The sequence below is a fragment of the Uloborus diversus genome, chromosome 9 (genome assembly GCF_026930045.1).
Source record: "Uloborus diversus isolate 005 chromosome 9, Udiv.v.3.1, whole genome shotgun sequence".
In the NCBI taxonomy this organism is placed as follows: Eukaryota; Metazoa; Arthropoda; class Arachnida; order Araneae; family Uloboridae; genus Uloborus; species Uloborus diversus.
In genome coordinates this window covers 102,916,676-102,933,633 of record NC_072739.1, presented here as the reverse complement: position 1 = coordinate 102,933,633, position 16,958 = coordinate 102,916,676, and the positions used below count along the sequence as shown (strand labels likewise).

Below are 16,958 nucleotides of genomic sequence, written 5' to 3'. Positions count from 1 at the left end.
TGACTCAGTGGTAGCGCTTCGCGCTCTCAGGCTGCATGCCCGGGTTCCAGCCCCGTGTTATTTTGACGAGGCTGAACTGGATCCGGTATAACTGTTTTACTGGTGAGACTCTGTCATTTCAGGGGAATGAAGAAACGAAAAAGTGGTCAACAATGAACGCTATCTACTGGAGTTTAGGATTAATCCCCTGGAGTTATGGTTAAAATTTCGACCTTCAAAATATCTATAAACACGCAATTGCTTCGTTCAAAGTAGAAGCAACTTTCACCCGTCATACCTTGATGGGCGATTTTCTAGGGCGGATAAAATAAAGGCGGATTAAATCAGAAATGCAATTTTCTGGGCCATGGTTTGCATTTCTGTAACTTTCTCTTATGCAGTTCTATGTTTCATTCTCTTGAATTGAAAATACAATTTTTACTGTGTTCGTTTGCTTATTTATGTACCATGATTCAATTTATAGGTTATTTTATTTAATCCGTAAAGTTATTCATTCAGGAGTCCTTGAACCCCTGTTAGTCTGGATTAACGAGGCTCTAACGTATACTGATACTGTGGCGTGCGTGTGCGTCAGTACACAACCCAACTTTGCTACCGAGCCTTAAGGACCTTTTGGCACAGCGGTAAAGGCACTGAGTTAGCAACACAAAGGTCCGTGGATTAGAACTCACCACAGAGACGTCACTCTCACTACGTTCACATCTATACGCCACAATAACATGGACACATCTCACCTCTTTCTATGGCTCCCCAGGTTGTTGTAGTTTGAGAACCCTTGCAATATACCATCGAAACAAAACCAATACACGCACCCTCAACTGTCAAGAATGTTTTATTCCATTTTTCATGTCACGCAAATAAATAAACTACACACACAGCGAAAGAAGCATACACAGCAAGTTCTCACACTTCGTTCTTTATGACGTTTGCAATAGCTTTAATCCCAGCAAAGTTCTCTTCGGCAGTTGGAATGATGAAGGTGTTCGAAAGCAAGAAACCTTGCCTGCCCGTGTCTCTCAGTTCTACTGCGAAACTGTATTTCACTTTGGCCACTTCATACGCCCAATCCACAGATGAACCGGCAGCAGGATCTGAAAATAGAAGCGCCAAGATTTTGACTGTTTTGGTCCTGAGGAGAGTAAGCACACTTTACAACATACAGGGCGGGAACTTCCTTTTATGAAAATGAAATAAAGAATTTGACATACTTATAGAGCAATTCTTTATTATTATCTTTTTCCTGTTACACATAATGGGAGATTATACTTTACAACTTTTTTTTTTTACACTTTTTGAAAACAATGCCTTATAAGTATTGTCCTCTATTGTCAGTACACTGATTCAGTCAAAACTCGGAAGTTTTGGTCAAATCTTTGGAGCATATCGACCGGTACATTGACAGTTTTGACTCTGATGTGGTTCTTCAGGCCCTGCAGGGTTCGTGGACGATCGTTATAAACCAGCGATTTCAGATAACCCCCCAGGAAATCGTTACAGGGGGGGGGGGGCTAGATCAGGCGAGCGTGCAGCCCCCATTCCGATCGGGCGGTTGTTAGAAAAATACGCCTTCACAGTAAAAGCGTGATGCTGTCTCGACCGAAGCATGATGACAACTGAAAACACGATGTAAAAAAACTTCCTATTCAGATCTTTCCGTTGAACCTCTCCCCACCACTCTGTGATGGTCAGAAATTCAGTTAACTTCAAAACGTTAAGTACTGGTAACATTTTTTTTTTTTTTTTTTTTTTTTGCGGCGCAGGAAGCTTGGGAAAACAATGAGGTTGTTTCCTTCTGTCAAAAGTACTGTTTTTAGTCACTGAAATTGATAGAATGAGTAAAAAAAATAACATAGACCCCGAATATACTTTCATTTTCCCAAGAGTTATTTTTTAATTAATTTTTTTAAATGTACGATTTGAAAACAAGGCGTGGTTTTTATGACGTCACAAATGATGCAATTTGTGTGTGTGTGTGGCGCATCTTTCTACCACGTTTTCACATTATGATAATCAAGAAGCGAATTAAATATTGCGCTCTACGCTTGCTATGAGCCAAAGAGGAGACAGCTCGGAACCCTCCTCACCTCCTTTGAGTAACCCCGAGCCCAGGAGGGTGGAAGAGAGGAGAGGACAGAGGGGGGTGCGACCGGTAGACAAGAAAGTGGTGGACTGGAGCTGGCTAGCCACGGGGGGTAAGTTTTTCTTCTGGAATTCCTCTTAGATGTATCAATAGTATCAGTCACTTGTCTGAGATTGAATTATGTATTAAAATATAGAACGGACAATTTGACTATCTGTTTATTGTCTCCTATGTTCCAACATGTTCGAGCGTTGGTTGACTATCAACCATATCGTTGCCAATAGACGTGAGTAAAGATGCGAATTAAATATTTTGCTCTGTGGATGGCAACATTGAATGGCATTTCATCATTTGTGATGTCACACGACAGAAGCGTAAACAATGAAAGCTCACCGATTTCAGTAATTTTTTTAAAAGTATTAAACTTAAATAAATTATTTAAAAAATGGTCAAATCCTATGTTTTTAAGCATGCTCTTTCAAAAAAAAAAAAAAACTTTTAAAATTTTGGAAACGACCCCATTGATCATGATCAAACATTAGGCATGTTTGCTTCAATATTCGCTTAAATGCAAGGATTATTTATAATTAAAAGTTTGAAAATGATTTTTCTAAAGAAAAATCAGTTAACATTACTCACATATTGTGTTTGAAATAGTTCCGTATCTGTAGTATTGTCCGTGCACATTGCTTATTGCACTTGAAGCCGCTTGCAACACTTTCATCTGCAAATAAAAAAATAAAGAATTTTACTAATGAACATAAAAATAAATTACACAAATGTTTGAGCATTATGTCATGAGAAAAGAAACCTGATATGCGCATCAGTTGATTTCTAAATGCATATTTATATTTTTTTCACTTGTAATAAGAAATTCGTCTAGAAAAAAAGACAATGCTATTTTCGTGGGTACCAACAGCGAGTTTGAAACGAGTTGTTATTTTTCACAACAGTCTCTCGAATAATTTGGGTTCGAAATTTTTTAAAAGAATGAATAGTTAGATCAACCATTTTCAAAAGAAATAAATCCCATCATCAAAAAAAAAGAAGCCATAGCACTTCAAAAATGGGAAAACTCCCGATTATTCGCAGATTTCTTTTAATTTTTTAAAAGAATAAATAGTTGGACCATCCATTCCCAAAAGAAATAAATCCCAGCATCAAAAAAGGGAAGCCATATCGCTCCAAAAATTATCCCACCCTATTATCCGCGGAATAGGGTGGCACGGTAACCGCGTATAACCGAATTCGCAGATAATCCGCAATGTAAGTAAAAAAAAACAATACTAGTGAATCCAATAGCTTTAGAATGATCAACAACACCCCCGTACATTTAAACTATTGCTAGATAACACTGTATAAAAATGAAAGTAAAAGTTAAAAAGGGATCGCTTAGTACTGCAAATAGATTGCACACCTATGCGAGCAAATAGGTGCAAACAGATTAACTGAAACAAATCAAGCTAAGTTTTACCAAGAATGCATAGAGGAGGGGGAGATGGATATTTTTGGTCACTCAATTACACGCATAAGTCGTGCAGATATAGAAATCAGTACAGACAAATGTGGATTTAAAAGCATTAAGTAGTGAAGATCTGAAAATCAGATTTTTTCAAGTAGTCAGGTTTCGGTGATCATGAAAGATGTGATGTTATTCGAAGCGAGGGGGATTATGCAAAGTGCAGAGCATACCAACATCAATCCTTCAAACCTTCAGGCACTATGTTTTAGTAATTTTTAACTTTTGGGGATTTTATAAGAAACTTTTAACAATAAACACATTTTTTCTAGGCAAGCATCATAAGCAGGAAAACTATGTAGATGTAGGAGTGAATTACAACAAAACTCCCCCCAAATATAAAATTTAAAAAATGAAAAGCAAAGGAAAAAGAATCAATAAATTTAAAGCAATTACGTTCAAAACTTTACAGCGACACATAGTTTAAGTAGATTATTCATGATTCCCTTTGGGACCTCGATGCAATGTTAAGAAAAAAAAACTAAGACCCATACAGCAAAAACGAACATTTGAAAGAATACAAAAACAGTTCAAATTTTATTTACATATATATCTTACATTTGTTCTACGAGCAATGTGCGAAACCTCAGTCACTCGGCATACATAAATAGGTAGTCCAGTCCCTACTACACACTACTCAACATGATACAGGGTGTCTTGAAATGGACTGACATTTTTAAAAAGTTTGTAATGGAAAAATGGTCAAATAAAAAAAAAATAAATAAATAAATAAATAAAAGAAGCTCTTGCAGAAAATTTATCTGAGAGGGTCTAGTTTTAGTTTCCCACAGTTAACACAAAAAATTTCAAGTCGATGGCGCAGCAGATAGTTGACACGTAAACCAAAGAAAAGTTAGTGAAATTACATTACAATACAGTAAACTCTCGTTAGTACGCCCCCGCTTAGAACGACTTCCCGCATATATCGACGTTTTTTTCCGGTCCCTGGGACCAATATGCTTTTAATATTAAAATCTATCCGCTTATAGCGCCCCCGCTTATAACGACTTCCCGCTTATTTCGACGTTTTTCTAGAGTCCCCACAGGAAAAATCCCTTATATTGCGTCCGTATATTGCGTCGCTAGTAAACTTTTGTATCTTCGCGTTAAAACATGAGTTCTGTTACCGGAAGGCAACCAGTTCGACTACTTTATTCCGACCCGTGAAGTACGCCTCTTTGTCCCTGTTCGCATTCGTTATCTCGGAATTCCAAGAATTTCTCACCCCCTCCCCCTCACCTAAGGAAAAGGTCCACCTTGTAAAAAGTCAAAAAATCAGATCAAGTAAGTATGCTCTGCGAAAATACTCAATTTTATCTTAAATCGCCTCCAATGTTGACCATTTTTAAATGAGGCCTTCTAGTAGTATGGTTAAATAATTTTTCACATCAGTTGAAAGATTAAAAGAAATTCAGAAAAAATACAAGCTGGGAAAGTTTGACAAATTCTCGTAGAAAAGCATTGCGCGCCCCATTTGCCTGTGCCGATACGAAAGAGCGAGGAATGGCAGGAAAAGGCAACCCGGATTCGTTTGATCTTCGCCGCCGCGTCATCTCCCCTCGATTCTAGCTCCATGACAGGAAACAGGCTGGCGCATCAGCCATTCTGGTTCCAAAGGGTTGTAAGGAAATTTGAATTCGCCAAAAGAGCGGTGCTTTTATTGGTGCCAAGAGAGCGATAACTACGCCATCTACGCTACGTGCTGTGAGGGTCCATTCGGTTACTTGTTCACACGTTAAGAAATGGCTAAAAGAAAAGCTCTTAGTTTCGATGAGAAATTAAAAATTATACAGCAGTATGATGAGAAAAAAGGAGTTACGAATAAGCAGCAATTTGCAAATGAAATAGGAATACCTGTATCTACATTAAAAACTTTATTAAAAAAACGGGAAGAAATTGAATCCAGCGCCTTTTCAGGCATCAGTAAAAGACGGAGGGTACGTAAAGGCAAAAATGAGGATTTAGAAGAAGTGCTGTACCAATGGTTCCAGCAAGCTCGAGGAAATAACTTGCCGATCAATGAACCCATTATGACGGAAAAAGCCAACGAAATAGCCAAAGGCTTGGGCATAAATGATTTCTCTGGATCAGCTGGTTGGCTGGATCGGTTTCGAAAAAGATATGGCATTAAATATCGTCAAATTAGTGGTGAAGCCGAAGCCGTAGACGACGACAGCATTGCTCCCTGGATAGAAAATCTCCTCCCTAATCTACTAAAAGACTATGCACCTGAGGACGTATATAACGCTGATGAATTTGGATTATTTTTTAAATTAATGCCAGACAAATCCTTAGTTTTAAAAGATGAAAAGTGCCACGGAGGTAAGCTAAGTAAAGACAGACTGACTGTATTAGCATGTTCTAATTGGACTGGATCTGACAAGTTGAAGCTGATGGTGATTGGAAAATCTAAGTCACCACGGTGTTTTAAAAATGTGCGAACTTTCCCGTGCAACTACAAAGCACAGAATAGAGCCTGGATGACTGGGTGTTTGTTTACTGAATGGGTGCAACAGTTGGACCGAAAATTCGGTAAAGGAAAGAGGAAAGTCCTTCTGTTTGTGGACAACTGTCCCGCTCATCCCAAAGGAATCCCCCTCAAAAACATCAAGCTCGAGTATTTCCCCCCCAACTCTACCAGCAAGCTTCAGCCATTAGATCAAGGAGTCATTAAAGTTTTGAAGCAGAAATACCGTAAAAAGCTGGTACAGCGTTACTTACGTGAAATTGAATCAGGAGAGGACTCTTCCTGTAAAATAAATGTGTTGGATGCTATCCATTATGTTTCGGCTGCGTGGGATGAGATCGCGCCAGATGTGATAAGAAATTGCTTTCGAAAAGCGCATTTTGAGAGCAAATCTAATGAAAATGACCTGAATGTTGCGGATTTTCTGGACATCGAATTTGAGGAACAGTATCCTGGATATTGTTCAGTTGATGATGATTTGCCTATCACGGAAACTCTAGAAATTCAGGATATGATTGACATGGCGAAAGGTAAGTAAGTTAACTTATTAAATTTTTTCCTTTTTAAAGTTCACCCTTACTTCAGTTTAGTATTTATTTTACTTTCTCATTTAAAGATGGAGAATTCGAGGTTGATAATGAGGAAGAGGAAGAAGATGAACCTCCCCAACTTCCCTCTTTTATTAGCGCCTGCGATTCCGTAAGCGTTTTGCGGCAGGCGCTCTCTTCTACCGAAAACTCGGAAGCGATGCTGAGAGAACTTAATAGGATTGAAAGTTTTATAATAAGAAATTTTAGGAAACCAACTTCTTATGATGGAGGAAAGCAACTCCTTATGGAGAATTTTCTTACAAAAAAATAATAGCATAGATGTAACTAAGATGTAATAAAGTTGTAGAGGTTAAAATGCATACGCGTTTCTTTTGCTTTTAGACTGTTATTTTTATTTCAGCGATTAAAAACGAGTCATCAGATTTTTGTAAGGTATGTTTTTTTTTTCCTGTTATCTTCCAAAACGGCATTTTAAAGAGTTCTGCTTATAACGTCGTCCCGCTTAATACGACGTTTTTCAGAATCCCCGTCAACGGCGTACTAACGAGAGTTTACTGTATTTTCATATTTCGAGCATCGATTGTAATAACATGTCACATGTCGGTTGAGTAAGCGGTTTTTAAAAAATTATATCGGGAAAACGCACAAGATTAAAAGAAATTCTTGAGGCAACTTCATGACTTCATGTAACGGGTCACACTTTTTTCCACACATATTTTCTGGTTTTAGTTTAAATGTTTACCGGGGATGCATTTACCGGCAAAATCGCAGAACACTTGAGAAATTTCAAGAATTAATCAGTTGTGAATGTGCAGCCATTCCATCGGAAACTTACCAGAAAATGTCTGTAATTTTATCCTCCTACTACGACATGCGATTGAGCTGCTGGTGGACACTTAAAAGATATTGTCTTGTAATTTTATTCATTAAAAATTTCAAAAAACAGATTTAAGAATTCACTACCTGCAGCGCCATCTATTGGATTATTTTCGACTGAAGATCAGGAACACTGGGAGGGAATATTTAGGGGAAGTAACCCTAAAGTGGGAAGGCCTTCGCATTCGCACCCCTTTAACACAAGTCTAAATCTGAGGAACTTAAATAATTTTCACGTTTTGAGTAATTACGGTTACTAACCACAATTTCATTCCATACCCGTTTTTAAAGTAAGACACTAACAATGCTTTCTGATGTTTCCATTAAATTTTTTTGACTTTTTGAGATTCTGATTATTCTATAATGCTTCATGATATATCCCTGTTAATTTTAAGTATTAATCTTGTGACATTTATGAATATTATTTAAGCAGTGTTTTTGCATTTCGCGCTTTAAATCTGAAGTTATAGTTGGGTGAAATGAATAAATGTCCCTGGGCGAAGTGGATATGGGTAAAGCGGGTAGGTCTTTATTTCCGCAAATTAGCTAGACTTAGCAGTTCAGTTTATTATGTAAGTGGTCAGTAAATACAAAAGAAAACAACTCTGTCTTCGTGAAATTCCGATTACATATCACCAAGTCTGACACAAATGCGAGGGCCTCCCCGCTTTGGGCTGATGGTAACTGAGTCTGAAAGAACTGCATTAAAACTTAGCTTCCTAGCAATTGGACATGGATTCCCTGATTTGGATAGCATCGTCTATCAAAGCTGTGAGCTTACTGTCCAAGTTGGTTTAATTTGACTACATTTTAATTAATTGACTACCCCTTTTGGTCCTGCCACAAGGGCAAAGCAGGTTTTTGAAACGGTTAAGTTTTTTGATGATTTTTATATTAAAAGCAAGTGTTAGCCTGAATTTGTTTGGTTAAATATAAACAATTATAACAACGGAGAGTTATGAATGCTAAAAAAGACCCTAATGTAAATAAAAACTTTTTTTTTTCTATCTAAGTCAGCGCCTCCGCTTTGGGCCTTGTCACGAGAATCTTCAGCAAGATTTTATTTTAATCTTTTTTTACCTGAACCGTTTTCCTGCTATCAATTCATGAAAACAGACAGTTATTTTAGGGCAGCGTGTACGTTTGCTCTTATGGACAGTATGTGTTACCTTTTTACGCCGTTCGGTTAAACGAAGTGGCAAGGTAACCCCTTAACGATCGAATAATTTTCTAGAAAACGGTCATAAAAGTGTCTATTTTTTTATTTAAGAAAATTATGTAAGAATAAGTGTATGAACAACATGTGCATTCAAATTTTCATTTTCAATATTTTTAGATTGAAAATTTAAAAAAGTTTAAAATTTTATGAAAAGTCAACAAGCAAACCCAAGCAAGCAGCGAAAATGTAAGAAATATGCCTTCTAACATTAAAAAAGAATTTTATTAATATTTTGTGTAATATAAGTAAAGATAAGTAAATTTTTTCTTGTGTGGTAAATTTCAAAGCATGAGATACATAAGCCAACATCACAATGTAGACAGTAGTACCAAAATTCCTTCCTACATCTCTGCAATTACATTTAAAAACCGCAATTACGTTTAAAATTGATTGGTGCTGCCATCTAGTGTGTAAAAAGAGCAATAAAACGTAATCCGGGCAAAAGAAATGAATTGATTTTAATCGTTTCTTCGCGTTAATATTGCACACTCCAGAACGGCAATATCACGGGCTCGAGAAATGAAGATCGAAACCCCAGCCCGGCATATTCACGGGAACGAGAGGGCAGGGGGTAAGGAAACTTGATCTTTTACATGCATCCACAATCTACGAAAAAAAAAAAAAAAACACAAGAACAACAAGTGCTGCCAGTAATACTTATAGTACCATGTTGAATAGAGGATTCCAGGAACAGGACTATCGAACGCTTTGATATAAGTAGTATAAATAAACAAGGTTCACATGTAGAACAAGTGTTAGGGATGTAAAACATTTGAACTGTTTCTGTATTCTTTTAAATGCTCTCTCTTTAGCTGTACGATTTTATTTATTTTTTTTTACCAAAGTGCAACCTGAAAAGAATTATGAATAATCCTAAATTAGTTTATTTTAATTTATCCAAGCTAGAGTGCGTTTGTACCCATAATGAATCGCAGATGAAGACTATAATTTAGGGCTTATACATGTATACAAAAATAGGACTAATGCTTTGAAGGAGGGAGCTTTCTCAAATTATAGGCAAGTTATTTAATAATATAGTTACTTGAAGTCAGTTGAACTGGCCAAAAAGAATAATATTTCGCTCATAAACGCATCCTTGTAAATCCACTCATTGACTTATTTCCGAAAGCGAAATTTCTTCATTACTTGTCATTCAGTTTATTGAGAAAACTACAACTTATCGCATAGACAGTAACTCCAAATGCTTATATAGATCAACAGGGCTTACCGGACTTCTATTGACAACCATACTTAAAAGAACTAGAAATGGGAAAATGAGCGGAGTCGATATCACGCAAGTCAAGACCTAAATATCCAATCTGTGTGTTAAAAGCAAGATCTAAAAGCTACCTGAGCAAGTGGCATGTACTTCAGCAGCCAGCAGCTCTTTTCCGATTGATCGTCGCCGAAAGGTCTTTGTCACGTGATTTCGGATTTCTTGGCTACCTAGCAAACTGACAGGGGATTGGGATAGCTTCACCTATGTTAACTAATTTAACTACACTAGAAGCTAACCAGCCTTAACATACGTTAGATGATAAATAGCACCTTGCCTCCGTAAACAACACAAGAAAGTTTGAGAATGAAATTATATCCCAAGCGAGAGCGGGAGTCGAACCCACCACCGCATTACTGCGTTAATGCAGCGGCCAAAGCAAGCAGTTTTGACCCCTTAGCGACGGAGGCTCTAGCACCATCCATGGCCGCACTTGATTTGCTTACGCTTTACGGGTCTAGAGAATTTATGACTTTCCTGAGTTAAACCGGTGCAACTAGTAGCTTAAGATGATCTGTCGTGGAAATTCTCGAAAAATGCGAAACTTCATATGTTGCCCATTTTGACCGCAAGAGACGCCGAACTCAATCCCGTGTATCCACCAATCAATGGCAACGTTTCAAAGTTTGTTTATTTTGACTGGACAGGGGTTGGATATTTTGATTGTAAGAATGGAAAACAGGGATTGCCTGCAGCGTCCTCTTTGTTGCCATGAATTTCAGAGATTGTCACGGCCTATAAGAATTTAAGTGCCGCCATGAATCATCTATATTTTACAGTTTTATGATTAACTCACGTGGTCGTCATAGTCTGGGGGGTTTTTGCGACTGTGTCCGTAAGGCGTCATCCACAGTTGAGAGTAGGAGTGGAGGGTAAAGTATGCTTTCAGCCTCTTCCCCAGCCTGAGGACTCCGTCTCTGACAGCCCTGCTCTCTGCTTCCGAAAAGGCAGAGTCACCTCGGAAGATCTCTGAACAGCTGTCGCTGCTTGTTCCAGGACCTGAAAAGGCAGTGGTGGATTAATTGTGAGTAGAACTGAGTGAAGAAGTAAATAAAGCGACGTGACACTTGGCGACACAGTTGTCTGCTTGGCGCTGGGATGTTGAAAACAGTGCCAGTCAGATAAACGAAATGTTCATGAGCTGACTCGCCAATCCAACGACTAACTCATGAAGGTTTCAAGTGTTGGAGCCAAACAGCACAATCCTCTTTGTTTACTACCTCTATCCTTTCTCCCTGAATTTATTATCATGTGAATCAAGTCCATTTCGACTTAATTCACTTCAGATATAAATGTAGTAGCAGTGGTGCTCTCATAGGATATGCTCCGTATACGCCGTATACTCTCAAACATTTTTTAGACACATAGCGTATACCCTCAAGCTTCATAAATTTTCAGTTTTTGACGTACTATGTATATGATCACATACACTAATTGTGCGTAGTGGATTACTGGGAGTATACCCTCAGAAAAACTGATGAGAACATCACTGCGTAGTAGAATTGAAATGTTATGTTCATAAATGAGGCGTTCAGAAATATGCAACATAACCTAACACCAGGATTGTATGAAGATAAGTTTCAATTTGTCCATGCCAGTAGAAAAAAATGCTGTAAAAATAATAAGTCTATTGCTTTTACCCTTAGCAATAGGATCTTTAGTGCGTCAGAAACAATCACTCAAAAGTTCCGAGTGAATTTTTGCGCACATGACATGCCCAACCTGTTTTATTTTTTCTTTAGTGCTTTGTATTTTGGATTCATCGAATACGATTCATTTGCTATCTTTCGTTTATTTTTCACTAGCTGTACCCGACGCGCGTTGCTACGCCAACAAAAAAAAAAAAAAAAAAAAAAAAAAAAAACATCATTATACTGATTTTCATGACAATCGGTTGAACGGGGCAGAAGTTGCTACTCTGCAGTGCCACCTGGTGGCGAGTGGCTTCATTAAGCATATTATGCACCTTCTCCGTGGAAAAATACATATATATAGCAATTTTCGTAATAATCGGTCCAGGTATCAAGTGAAGCCGTGACTATACTCAAATAGAAAAAGTTTTAAATCCCCCCGTTGCATGAAAAGCCATAAAACAATAAAGAAAGAATTTATTTGTTCAAACTCAAGAAAAATGGCAACAGCTAACTTCTTATTAATGAGATCTTTCACGCGAATTAATTTCTGCATCCGATAATTTTATTCGTATTTATCCAATGGATTGTGACTTAAATTGGAATAAAAAAGGAACTATCGATCGGATTCGAACTGGTCTATAAACATTCCCAGTACCAAAAATAACAAACGGTGAAAGTTTCAGCCAAAACTGCCGGGTAGTTTTTGAGTTCATGGATGACATACAAACATTCATTTATATATATATAGATTTAGTACTAATTTACAATGTCCTGCATCCCAATGTTCTACACTTTGCTTCTAAAGTAAAATATGAGGTGTTAGCTATGGATACCTTGCAAGGGTGTAAAAAATAATATCTCTTACAAAATAACATACTTTTAACTTTAAAGTGGTAATAGATTGTTTGAATGGTAAGCAACAAGATATTACTTACATTTCTACAATAATTTGTATCCAGGAAAAAAATATTAATTAGGAAAAGTTTCCCAGGAAAAGTTTTAAATAATGTTTTAAAACTATTCTAAGGTACAAAGCCTTCTTCCCATAATTGCCATAACTTTTTCTCTTTCATTTTTGTCTTATCACTAGCATTGTAATTTTGGTATGAAAAGAGAGACATATCGATCTTGTAAAATATGCATTTAAGAAGGTGAACTTGAATCATTAAATTTTAAAACTCAGTAACAAAAAAACTTTTTTTAAATTTTTTTTGAAAAATTAAAATACTGAAAAACACGTGGGTCTTATTTTTCACTAAAATAGTTATGTCTCCTTTACAAGAATGTTATTTACCTCTTAACACAAATTTAAATTATGTTAAACAATCTACAGAAATATGCGGCTGCCAAAAAGAACTCCTCATTTAAGTATAAATTGGCAAAACTTATCGGATTGCTTTTTTTTTTTTTTGCAAAAAGAAAAAAAAAAAGGAAAAGAAAGGAAGATAGGTAAGAAAAGATGAAGAGAAAAATCATCGGTCCGAGAATTCTTTTCTAAAGTTGTTGTCGGTTCGCAGATCAAAGAAGGTTGAGAACCGCTGCTCTAGGTGATAGATTACTTTTACTAAAATACTGGAAAATCGCCCGTCAACGTATGACGGGTGAAAGTTGCTTCTACATTTGAACGAAGTCATTGTCTGTTTGGTGATCTTTTGATAGTTTTAATTTTAACCTTAACTCCAGTGGATGAACCCTAAACTCCAGTAGACAGCGTTCATTGTTGACCACTTTTTCGTTTCTTCATTCCCCTGAAATGGCAGTCTTACCAGTAAAACAATAGTAAGTAAAACACAATTAGGAACCATATTCAGTTCAGCCTTGTCACACTAAAGTCTTTCCCTGCATGTTAAACATTACCAAAACATATTATCAAATGCCTTGCGCCAGTTTCATTGTTGCTGACGTCAGGAGCGTTGCTCGATCATTGGCTATTATATACCATGAGGATTGTAAATATCATACCTCCAAAAGAAGAGTCAAAATTTCGATTAGGATCTGCTCCTCTGCAAAATGGATTGGATCCAAACCGTCGATGCATTGCTCTGTTTTTCCTCCACATCCGGTTCTAGAAACACAATAGGTAAATAGTATGTAGTTCCTACTCCTTCATCGATCAGAATGGTGTAAGTCATTCTAACATAGTTTCAAGTAAATGAAGGAAATATAAAACATATTTAAAAGGAAAAAAAATCGAGACTGCGTAAATTTTAACTTTAAGACCAAGATATGAATAATTTTTCTCTGCAGATTAATGCAACAACTATTATTAAAAACTACCCGTAACTTGTTGTAAAGAAAATTAAGCTGACTTATACGCCACTGCCAACTTAAGTTTACGATGGGTTTCCTGAAAGGAAATCAAATACATGCAAGAACTGTCATAAATTCAAATATAGCACAAAATTCTGCTCGTCAAATCAGTGGCATGGAAACTGTCTTACAGCACAATCATTCTAACCGAAACCGTAAACACCGCCTGAACAGCAGTTGAAGTTACACTAAAAACAATTTAGAAACGTTCCTGGAAAACAATGGGCAGCTAATATGCTCAATTTCTGCCAGCAACATATGTTGCAATAAACAGGAAATGTTTTCAGCTAAAAGTCAGAACCTTCCTAAAACTATATTCTGGAATATTTTCGGCAGAATTCAGAAAATTTTCCCGTTTAAAGCCCCAGTCGTATCTCCGGAATCCTCAGAGTAAACTTAGACAGGTATAATGTAAAAGCTTGGCATCTTCCTGATTTACCAAGAAAGCTCCATCCCAAAAGCAATATTGTAAACATGATCAAAGCTATGACAGAATTGCAAGTAAGTATCAGGTAGAACTCCTTGAAAAAAATAGGTCGACTTATCCGACATTTTGGTTCCAAGACAGCTTTGGATCCAACCTTGTTTCGAGTATTCATAAATATGTTAATATTAGCTGGTTGCGATGTCGTAAAACAAGTGTTGATAAGTTGAGTAAAATGTTATTTAAGGTAAATCTAGAACTTAGTTCCCAAATTCGCCCAATCTTTCACCTTGTGACGTTTGGTCATAGGGATTTCTTATCGATGTTGTGTATCTACGACACGTTCCAGATACTTCAACTTCGAAAACTTGAATAACGTTACAGGTTAAAGAAATCAATCCCCCCCCCCCCAAGTTGTGTGGAAAATCTCGATGTTGGTCATATTGAACCTCATTTGTTAGTAAAAATCACATTTTATGAATAAATTTGATGCATATTTTGCCTTTTAGCATTTAGTCCTTCAATATTCACAGGATTACCCATTTTCCACGCCAAAATTTCTCCGGGTGGCAATTTTTGGTGCTATTTTTTTTTATTTCAAAAATCGAAATCCAAATGATCTATTGTGTACGCCTATGAATTTTGGGAATGTTTCGTCAAATACTTCACTCGCTAATGGCTCTGAACACCTCACGTTATTTCATTGGCCTCAGTATCAGAAACGTACCTTACTTGCAATCCTTGCAAACCTGCGAAATCCACAGACTTTTTCGCTCTCGTTGAAAGCTTAGTCAGTTTAATCAAATCATAATCGATTTAAAGCCGATATACATAATAAACACGATCAGTTAATATTTTTACCGGCAGTTAAAATATTTTTCAAGTGAAAAGTATGCATTCGTTCAACTTGTAATAATTCAGGAAACCTTTTGACAAATACACTTAATTTTCCCAAGAAATTGGTAAAAATCTGGGAAATCCCGAAACATTACACGGAAATAATCAGTAACGTTTCAGAAATTTTTCACGGTGTAGTAGATAAGTTCTATGCGCTTCTAGTCGCCTGATATACTGTTTTATTATTTTTTTTCTATTGATTTACTTAATGGAAGGACTAAAAAGTTCACCAAGTCCATCACTAGCTCAAAGAAAGGTTAAAAGGTATCAAAACATATTTTTTTGTTTGTCAATATCGTCGGTCGTGTAACCCCCCCCCCCCCTCTCTCCCTCGGGTAGACCACTGTGAGTACCAAACGTGTGATGAAGAATTAAAAAGTTTCAAAAAAGGTGAGCCCCTGAAAATTTTAGAAGCACTTCCATACTTCCCCGAACCACGAAGTACCAAACGTGAATGCAAAGTTACTATTCTGGAGAAAATTCTTGTGTCAAGACAAAATACAGGTTGCTTAATTACTTACATAGGACCAAGTGTACTTGTATCCATCAGGGTTGACAACAGGGAAGATGTACCAGTCGTACACATCCAACAGTTCCTTCACTTCGGGGTCCGTGTCATACCCTTTCACCAGTTGCTCTATGATATAGATTGACGTGGCCGGAGCGACCCATTCTCTGGCGTGGATACCTGAATCAATCCACAAAGCTGGTTTGTTGGTTCCTGTGGATCCCAGCTGAAAGAAGAATTTACAGAAATTATTATTATTTTTTTAAATATAAATACCAGGCATATTAACAATTAAGTTATTCGCCTTCTGACTCTCCGATACTTTCAGACAGTACAAGTAAAATCTTTAAGTGCAATACATTTGTCCAAATGTAAACTGTTCATTAAAAGTCCAGAATCGCATAGGCTGCAAGTCGGTGAGTCCTTGAGTCCAATTTTTAACAAATGGGTATTTAGGCAATCGTGTTTAGTTAAAAGCCGAAAAATGGCAACGGTAGAACTTCATGGAAGGTTTGGAACAGTCGACCCATTATTCCAGAGACGTTCTCGGGCCTATCCTTTAGCTAATGCTGAAATGTCCAATTTGAAGTTCTAGAAATTGGAAGCTACTAATAAAAAATTAAGTTAAAAAAAGACCATGCTCTGGAATTAAAAATAATGTTATGTCAGCAGCTTAAATTTAGCCGGTTTGTAGCGATAATGAGCAAAGCTTTTGGAACATCAATTAATACTTTCAGAAGTTCTTACGTAGTTCCAATCCATTAATCCATAGCTCCAGTCCGGAAACTTTAAGTTTGCTAAAATGCAAAACGCAAATACAAACTATGAACGCATGTATGTAAAACTTGCCCTAGACTCACATGTGCTAAAATTTCGTTGAAGAAATTTCGTTGAAGAAAAAAAGAAGAAAAAGTTTTTTAGTTCCCTTATTTTAAATAAATTCACAAAGATTTCATTCGTACATGCAATTGGTTTTTCTACTTTTCGATCGATGGTTCGTTCGCTACGTGCCCTTACGCTACGTGATCGCGTTCTGCGTTAACTATAAAAACATTGCAAATGTGATGTAAACTTTGTTCCCCTTTCGAATGCCGGACATAACGTCTAAATCCAAAACGTCCAGGTCCAAAACATCCGAGGGACAAAACGTCCAAGGGACAGAACGTCCAACGGACATAATGTCCAGAGGACATAACG

General features: G+C 37.0%; 1 protein-coding gene across 1 annotated transcript in view; it reads right to left on the bottom strand.

The window, feature by feature from the left end:
• Nucleotides 1–831: 831 nt before the first annotated feature.
• The window catches only part of LOC129230655 (carboxypeptidase B-like), a 38,100-nt gene continuing 21,973 nt past the window's right edge, over nucleotides 832–16,958 (bottom strand). The window contains exons 7-11 of the mRNA XM_054865071.1: nucleotides 15,775–15,987; nucleotides 13,585–13,687; nucleotides 10,785–10,987; nucleotides 2,720–2,804; nucleotides 832–1,091 (exon numbers count right to left, since the gene is read on the bottom strand). Coding sequence (XP_054721046.1) covers nucleotides 904–1,091; nucleotides 2,720–2,804; nucleotides 10,785–10,987; nucleotides 13,585–13,687; nucleotides 15,775–15,987 — 792 coding nt within the window. The 3' untranslated portion in view covers nucleotides 832–903. The remainder of the gene's footprint in view (nucleotides 1,092–2,719; nucleotides 2,805–10,784; nucleotides 10,988–13,584; nucleotides 13,688–15,774; nucleotides 15,988–16,958) is intronic.